The following is an 8,803-nucleotide window of genomic DNA, read 5'->3' as shown; positions in this document are numbered from 1 at the left end:
GGGCAAGACAGGGGCCGGGCTGCCGGCGAGGCGAGCCGGGGGCCGGGGGCGACCATCACCCTCGAGGAGGTGTTCAGTACCTTCACCAAGGGGATGCAGAGCAGTAGCAGTAGCCACGTGGAATGTCACCGCTTTCACCGCCCAGGCAGTTTATCTGCCCCAGGTGATGTAACGTGTACATTGTGCTGCAGCTCAAAGCTGTACTGCCGACTAGGTTCAGCCCCAAATTGTAGAGTGGCGTGAGTATTTTTGCATTATTTTTAGATAGGGCGCCAGGGGAATTAACCCCACAGAATTACATCGCTGTGTACAGAGCAAGTAAACAGCAATTTTATTCGGTATGTTAATCAAGTAGTTAGTTACACTGAGGCAAGAAAACGTAAAGCTGGTCAGGAGACAATGAAGATAACAACTCATTCATAAGACACACAGGTCATAAACACAAAGTTCAAAGAACTGAATGGGACGTACCCAAAATCACACTGTCGGACCACGAAAGCTAAGCGGCTTCAAAGGGAAGCCGAATCCAAATCGGCAGAACGGGTCCGGAATGTGAGACTAGCCGCGCCTAGCAGGTAGGCAAACCAACGGCCATAAGACCCCGTGGAGGTAGGCAACTCATCCGTCCGGATTAAATGTCGTTACGAAGGCACCAAAATGTGCATAAACAACGCCACCGGCCGCAGAGGCGGGTAGCAGGGGTTAGCCGGGCACACCGCGAACCACAGCGCACAAGGGCCTCGCCAGACCAACCGACACGAAAACGCTAAAAGACACATCGGTCGACAACAAGACTGACTTACTAAGTCAACGGCAGCATTGCAGACGAGGGAGGTGACAAGGGGCCCCGGCGGGGCGGACGGTGGTGACGTCACATGGTGGCGGCTGCGTGTGGATCGCCGGCTAACGGCACAACGCCCACACAAAGTGCACATATACTCGGTCTAGCGAAAGAGTGCGTCTGAATAGCATGGGCTCTTATGGGCGGGTATATAAGGCCTCGGCGCACTCTTTCGCTAGATGGACCGTAGCGCACCAGAGGTATGGTCGAAAACCGAAACCTAAAACCCTGAAAGTGGACAACAACACGCATCAACACAGAGTCTCACGTCTCAGGCTCAGGATTTAGACACAAAGATTGCCGTTCTCGCTTACCAAGGTTGCCGGGTCCTTTAACACTCAGTTGGCACATAGGACACTTGGGTTTGTAGAGAACCGTCCTAAATCTAACACAAACATCGGCTAACGGCCACCACGCCACCACTCTCCTCGCTGCGGCCGGCTCCAGCCGCTCAGCTGATCAGGCCGGCGGCTGGGAGGCGCTGATTGGCGCACGCGCTCAGGCGGCAAAGGTGACCGGTTCGAAATTCAAAGAAGGACCGCGGCCGCAACCCCTCGACAAGGGGTGGGACCGGCCGGCTAAGGCAAACCACACCCCCTCGGAATTTCGAGCGTCACAGTGAACTACAGTGCACGCCTCGCTAGCCTGACAGACGCCCACACGATAGGTGAAAAGTGACCCGCTGGGATTTTTAATGTTCCTACTGGTCACACGCATGGCCCCGAAGTAATTTTGTCGCAATCTCAGCTGGTGTGAGGTTTCGGTTCCCCACCTCCAAATCAGCATTTCCAACACCATTATAATAAATTAGAAATTTCCCATAGCTACTAATCCTAGAACTGATGTCGAGTTGGCGTGGACAACGTTCAACACCAATGCCGATGGTGGGTGAACAGCTTTTTCCAGCCCTACGCCTGCCTACATCAGAATCCTCTTTGGGTTGAATTAGCATAGAATCTGGGCCTCATGGTAAAAAATAATAATAACTGTAACATCCAGAATGTGGAATATTTATTGATTTCCAGATCATTGTTCATTAAAAAAAAAACAGGGACACTTAAATTGTGGGTAGGAGCCTGATTTGGCAAAATAAAAGTAGCCTATTACTCAGAAAAACTCCACTGTTAGCACTTACTTCCACCCTCGTCCAAGTCCACCTGAATTGTGACAATGCTCAAAACAAGCTTGAACTATTTTACATTGATTTTCACATAACATGAATATTTTGGTGCACATTCATAAACTGCTTCCATGAGACAATACACCTCTCCTCCCTCATGTCACCAAAAAACAAAAAACAAAAAAAATTGGCAATGAAAACGGTTTGGACCATTTCTGTTTTAACCAAGAGCCTAGTTGTTTAGACATTTTTGTATTATATATAGTTACTTTACTGCCCCTCTTTTATTACCTCCCTTATCACCTGGTTATTCGGAATTTGAGTATGTTAAGCTACTGTAAGTACTAACATTAATTAACAATGGCAATGAATGTATATGTATAAATGAAAATCATAGAACATATTACTTTAAAATGACACAATGAGTAGTTGCATGATTTGCACAAATAGTGGGCACATAAATCCACAAGTAGGTAGATCAATACACAAGAACATATACACACTGTCATACAAAGATCACAAAGAGCAGTGAACACTCAATAAAAAAATAAACACACATCAATTATAATTCTAGAATGATCACATTTTAAATTACACCTAAGATCTTAAAAGTCAACAAAAAAGTGGGAAATGTATGTTTCAAAACATTTTGAACATTTTACATTATTAAAACACAACATTTTTCATGGTTATCACTGTTAGGAATATTATGAAGTAAAAATGACTAAAACTGAGCAGTAAAATGCTCCAGAAATAAATATAACTACAAAGGCACTACAAAAATGATATGCAAAACAAAAATGTTAAGAGAGAGAACAATAGAAGCCCAACAAAACTGAGGTGCAGATGACATTGGGGACTAAAAAAGATTTTTTTTTTAAATGCTGCAAATATTTTACAGAAAAACAGACAGTACCATCTGACAAGATGTTTCATGATTTAAAAATATTTGTTGATGCAAAAGTAAATTGTGATATTTGCTGTTTAAGCTTAAGATTAGATTAATAAGTTTTAGAGTTCGTCATGAGTGGGTTCTGCTCCCAAACTTAAAAGAACTTTGTTCACATGTCTTAGAATTTGGTCTGATCTTTGGGAATTGATCTCTTCTCCTTGATCGGGATAGATTGTATTGGGATAATAGAGAGTGACAGTTGGGTAAGCACGAACATAAGCTTTGCGGCATGTCTCTGGATGAGCATCACAGTTCACTTTTCCACATTTCACTTTGCCTTCAAGTTTCTGAAAAAAAAAGGCCCAGTAGGAAATCAGTTATTTTTGTTACTCTTAGGTGAAATTCATGGAGGTACCAAGTTATATTATTACCAAAGCCAACATCTGGAATTCGGGGGCAAAATGCTGACAATGCCCACACCATGGAGTGTAGAAGTCAATTAACCAAGGCTTTTCACTATGAAGAACTCGATTTTCAAATGTATCTTGTGTCAGCTCCACTACTGAAGTGGGTAAAAATGTGAAAAGCCATAAGCGAATGGACCAAGCATCCCTATTATAATCACTGTAAATGCTGTGGACAAGTTTAATTCTGTTAAATTTTGAGCACATATTTACCACACCTTGAGATTTAGAAGAGACAAAGCTTCCCATTTTAAATGGGGGAGGAGGAGGGGGGATTCAGTGTAGTGGGGACACCCTAAATCAACAGACAAAAATAGGAGAGTGGAAAATCAACAATGGGCTCTGTGGGAATGCCTGCAACAATAGGTTAATACTTACGCCACAGTGTTAAGGCCAAAACTATTGAAGGGGTAAAGCCGAATAGTTGGATATGAACGAATGCCTTGATGTTGACACAAGAGTCTCTCAACAGTACAGTCCACCTGACCAATATTTACATTTGGGACTTCTGTAACCATCTGTAAAATATCACAAGTTCAACATTACTGTAGGTGTAAATCAATTATTAAAGGAAAAATAAATTGATCATGAATTCTCAACACCAACATACCTTTGCCAGTTTTCTCCATTGGTGAGCTAATTCCTGACATGCTCCACACCATGGGGCATAAAAGTCAATAAGCCACAGCTCTTCAGTGCTTTTGTTTCCAACTTTTTCATAAAAGTCTTTTTCTGACAGTTTAATAGCTAGACCCAAAGAGTTTATAATTAAACATAGGTTTCCACAACATGCTAAAGGAAATTTCAATACGGGTGAAATACATACCAGTAGGATTTAACATTTCTTGAATAAACTCTGTTATTTCATGGGCAGTATGAGATCCTCTGAATGGCTCCGACTCACTGTGGTTGAAGAACATTGTAGTGGGATAGGCATGAATGTTGTAGCGCTGGCAAAGGCTTGAATGAATGGTACAGTCCACAGTGCCAAAATTAACAGAGTCCTCAAACTCTCTGCTAGCTTTACGTAGCTCAGGTAGTAGTTGCATACAGGGTGGACACCATGGTGCATAAAAGTCAACAAACCAGGGACTTTTCGATCCTGTAAAAGTTTTCGATTGTTGATCCCACAAACACAAAGCTGATTCAGTAATTACATTGGAGTGATATTTTGTAGCACTTTGAGGTGGCTTTGCATACCATCAGACTTATGCAGCACATCAGGAAAATCCTCAGATGATAATGTGTGCAAGTTCGGAGCAGAACTACTATCCTTAGCAAAATTAGCCACATCATGAGCACTCTCTCTACCATGGTACACCTCAAACTTCCCTCCAGGCTTTAACACAGCAAACATTGGGTACCGATGAACATGCCACTTCGTGCAGAGAGTAGAGTGGCGCCCACAATGTACACGACCTACTCAAACACAGATAACATGAGATACTGTTGCAAACAAATCTCCTTAATGTCAGATCAATTGATCACAAACCTATTCTTAAGGTTGGTAAAAGTGATGGTAGTTTTTTCAGTTCTTTAGTTTGTTCGTCAGGTGATCCAATGTAGAAGTAAACTAGCCATGATGATGATGAATCTAAAGACAGTTGGGCATGTATCTCCTAAAAATAGAAATTAGAGAGAAGAGATTTTTTTTTCAAGAGAGATAACGGTTGGGTTTTATTCTTTTACATCTACAGACTTCAGCAAAAGTTTACCTGAAAAGCTTCTTCGTCAAGATCTGCAGGGTTAGGCAAGAGATCAAAAATATAGGTAGTTACTTCCTGAGCATCATGGCTGCTTATATCATAATAACGCCCTTCAATCGAGTCCATTCCACCTTCTCTTTTCCAGAACACAATATTTGCTCCAGAGGGGCTCATTTCTCTACACCACTCAACATCTGCATCACAATCAATTGACCCTTGCCCAGCAAGCCCTTCCTGCAACAAAGTGAATCAAAAATTTGATAAAGAGTGGAATTTTAAGTACAGCACTCACACCAAAGCACTTCATACCAATATGGAGCCAACTTTCAGCCTGGTTTCAGAGGAGGGGCAGTCTTCAAACTGCTGTCCTCCACACAGGAACAGAACCCATGACAGCCCTTTGTTTATATCAGACTTTAAAAGATTAATCCACTGATTGCTTCGAATGTGAATTAAATTAGTTTTTAGTTTACTTAGGACAAATTTGCGGAGCTCAGGTAGAGAACGTTCATCACTATATTTCCACCGCTGAAATAAATAAGCAATTTGTGAATAAGATCTCTTGCAAACAAATTTTAACACATTTTGGTTACTCTAGAAATTTTAAAAAACCTACACTTGGATAAATATACAAAGATGGGTAGGATCTTATATTTAAATGACGACACAGTTGCCACTCATCCTCACAGTTGACAGCACCAAATCTTAGAACACCCTCCATTTCTTTCGCGAGAGCTCTCCAAACAGGAGCCAAATCGTGACAATGTGAGCACATAGGAGAATAAAAATTAATAAACCACAAACTGTTGGAGTTCAAAACACTTTGCTCTGGAAAACAAAACAGAAAATAGGATGTAAAAATATGACCCTTGAGGTGAAATTTATCAAAGAAGAGCAACAGCTTACGGAAATCAGCCTTGGTCAAGGTAATAATTTCTTGGTCGTCATCATATATTCCAAAATTATCACGATAATATGTGTAACTGTGGTATTGAGGTTGTTGTTTCTTATTGGACCCGGGCAAACCATCTTCACCATGAAGATCATACTTCTTTCTAAGGTCTTCATCTTTCAGAACTTCATATGCCCGAGTCAACTTTATAAATTTTTCATGGGCGTTTTCATCATCCTGACAAATTAAAAAATTCAAAAGAAGAATACTATGACAGAAGTACTTGCCTGCAAGGGGAAAAAAATTAGAAGTAAATAGCAAACCTGGTTTTTGTCTGGGTGAAGAGTTACTGCAAGCTTCTTGAAAGCTTTCCTAATTTCTCTATTATTTGCATCTCTAGCAATTCCTAAAAGCTGATAAAAGTCTTCACCACCTAAGGCCACGTTCATACACACTACTAATATAGTCAAAAATGCAAGGGTTCTCCTGAAACAGAATATAGTTTTCTTTTGAAAACTTTGACAGGTAGCAACAGCAGTAGTTACAAAACCAATGAGGTTGTATCTCATTTAAAGTGCTAGTGTTGCTTAAGTTTACACAAAACATTGTAAGCAGAAGTGAGTGAGGAACTACCAAAACAGTGAAAAATATTGAGGCATCAGAAAAATTCCCTTGGTAATAAGAGAACTAGCAGGTACATTAGCAGAAGAGTTACAGAGTAGGTTAGTGTGATTTTTCCACAATTAAATACAAGCATAACACAACACAAATGTTCACTATTTGCTTCTCTTAGGAACTTACATTGTTTACTTATTTGACGAATACCAAATTGCGAGAAAGAGAAGACACCAATTCTCGACTTTCGGATGTATAAACAATTTGTGTAATGTTCTTAGGAAGCCGCCATGTTCACCGCCCACGCTTCGCGACCTCCTGGCTGGAGAGAGATGTGCGCATATAGTGCTGTCAACGACCGCCGCTGCCCGCCCTCGATTCAAATGCGTTCGCAGCCAGAGAACAACCGTGGGGCGAACTCTGCCCTTGGGAATCTGCGCTACTTTTACCGCTGAAAACACCCTTGTACTTTTTTGCCTTGCTCTCAGATAACAGATAAGATATCCATGAATGGATGATATGGGCCACCCACAGCTTTTTGCTGGATGCTGCGATGGACCGGCGCTGCTGTCCTGCGTTCCTGCCGGCAGTGCGGGTGGACCCCCTCCCCCTCCCCCCTTCTCTTCCCATTACGCCCTACGCCCTCTATAAAGCAAAGTTCCACGTCGGTTGCAGACCAGTCAGCAAATTGGACTTCGGCCGCTAGGCTGTTTTGGTTAGATTTTTGACGGTTTTTCTGTCGTCCAGTCTTCGTCTTGGACAACACCCCATCGGAGAAGATGAGTAGCGCATCGGTGAAGAGTGAGACGGAATATCCGCATCTTGATTTGTCGGGAAAATTGATAATTAAAGTTCAATTGGGTGATGACGTTCGCCGGATACCGATTCACAATGAAGCCATAACCTACGATGAGCTGGTCTTAATGATGCAAAGAGTTTTCCGCGGAAAGCTGAACAGCTCTGATGATATTACTATCAAATACAAGGATGAGGATGGTGACCTTATTACTATATTTGATAGCTCTGATCTGGCATTTGCAGTTCAGTACAGTCGTATTCTGAAACTTCAGCTGCTTGTTGGTGATCAGAAGAACAATGGTCAATTGCAATTGCGAGCAACCGAAGTAAACGAGGTGCGAAGAGAGTTGCAACAAATTCGTGACCAAGTGAACCGCTTGTTAGATTCACTTGGCAGTGCCTCAATTTCTAGTGTGCCTACAAAGTCAGAAAAGCCTCCTCAATCGGAACAAGTTTCCTTATCAACTCAGCCTATTGCAAATGGGACTGTGTCAGTGAATCCAAAAGAGTTTGATCCACTTGGGAAACCAGCAAAGCCTGGTGACATTTCAAATCCGGATGTAAGTAGCCAAGCTGATCCTATCCAGAGTCGTCATAGTACTCCAGAAATTCCACTCCACCAAACAGCATCTGCATCATCCACACCTCACAGTGCAACTCCTGTGTCATTAACACCTCAGCCACCAGCAAACCCAATGCTACCATCCCACACGGCTCAAAGTGCCTCTGGAAACCAGTTTGTTGGGTATCAGCCCCCAACAAGCATGGCACAGCCTCAGCCCCAATCCCAGCCAGCTACAGTGGACCCTTCTCAGACTCAGCAAGCTCGGCCTTACCCCCAGTACTCTCAATATCAAGCTCCCCCCCAGGGCTACGGCATGCCTCCACTCCCTCAGCAGAATGGTCCGGCAAGTGTACCAAGTGTACAACCACCCAAACAGGCTGTTGGTCGTATCCCAACATATCCACCGAGTTCAACAGCAGCAAGCGTGCCCCTTCAGTCTCCATATGGTCAAATGGGAGGACCTGCTGGAGTCCAGCATAGCTCGCCTACTCACACATCCCGCCATCAGCTTCCAGGAATGCCAGGACAAGGCCCAAACCCTCTGGCAGGACCCCATCCTGGTCAGCTGCAAGGGCAGATGACTGGTCAGATGCCAATTGGTGGCGACTACAACCAGCAGCAGCAACAACTACAGCAGCAGCAGCAACAGCAACAACAGCAACAACAACAGCAACATTATCCTTCTTTACCCCACATGGGTGCTCCACCAAGTGGCCCGCTTCAGTCTCAACACCCTGGGTCCAACCCATACAGCAAGAATATGGCCAATATGTACAATAATTACAATGCCCCGCAACAGCCTCCGCAACAGCAACCTTCAGTACAGCCAGGCTATCAGTAAAGAGTTTAACGAGAATCATTCTAAAGTGTCTTTTTTGTTTTCTTGTTTTAATTAATTTTTATAGCTAAT

The 8,803-nt window shown here is 43.0% G+C and overlaps 2 protein-coding genes across 2 annotated transcripts; one reads left to right on the top strand and one right to left on the bottom strand.

Annotated features, from left to right (window-relative positions):
- Nucleotides 1-1,835: 1,835 nt before the first annotated feature.
- LOC113205163 (dnaJ homolog subfamily C member 10) lies at nt 1,836-7,060 on the bottom strand. The gene is made up of 13 exons (XM_026420672.2): nt 6,717-7,060; nt 6,239-6,401; nt 5,930-6,152; nt 5,640-5,851; nt 5,333-5,551; nt 5,033-5,257; nt 4,810-4,936; nt 4,518-4,736; nt 4,144-4,419; nt 3,928-4,064; nt 3,696-3,835; nt 3,285-3,486; nt 1,836-3,200 (listed from the first exon to the last, which is right to left on the bottom strand). Coding segments are annotated over exons 1-13 (2,373 nt in total). The 5' UTR covers nt 6,719-7,060; the 3' UTR covers nt 1,836-2,972.
- A 122-nt stretch (nt 7,061-7,182) lies between these two features.
- Nucleotides 7,183-8,797, top strand: LOC113205145 (protein TFG-like). The gene has a single exon (XM_026420648.2). The coding sequence runs from the start codon at nt 7,310-7,312 to the stop codon at nt 8,732-8,734; it is 1,425 nt and encodes a 474-aa protein (XP_026276433.1). The 5' UTR covers nt 7,183-7,309; the 3' UTR covers nt 8,735-8,797.
- Nucleotides 8,798-8,803: the final 6 nt, after the last annotated feature.

This window comes from Frankliniella occidentalis, unplaced genomic scaffold (assembly GCF_000697945.3).
Source record: "Frankliniella occidentalis isolate FOCC.00 unplaced genomic scaffold, Focc_3.1 Scaffold50, whole genome shotgun sequence".
NCBI classification, from domain to species: domain Eukaryota; kingdom Metazoa; phylum Arthropoda; class Insecta; order Thysanoptera; family Thripidae; genus Frankliniella; species Frankliniella occidentalis.
The sequence above is the reverse complement of the archived record's forward strand: the minus strand, read 5'-3'. Positions and strand labels throughout refer to the sequence as shown.

Bases quoted from the DNA above. Each gene is read 5' to 3' on its own strand.
- LOC113205145 (XM_026420648.2), top strand. From the start codon at position 7,310: ATGAGTAGCGCATCGGTGAAGAGTGAGACGGAATATCCGCATCTTGAT.
- LOC113205163 (XM_026420672.2), bottom strand. The intron at 6,153-6,238 runs GTTTGCTATTTA...TTAATTTGTCAG, and splicing joins TTCACCCAGACAAAAACCAG to GATGATGAAAACGCCCATGA. The intron at 3,487-3,695 runs GTAAGTATTAAC...ACTTGTCCACAG, and splicing joins TTTGGCCTTAACACTGTGGC to CATTTACAGTGATTATAATA.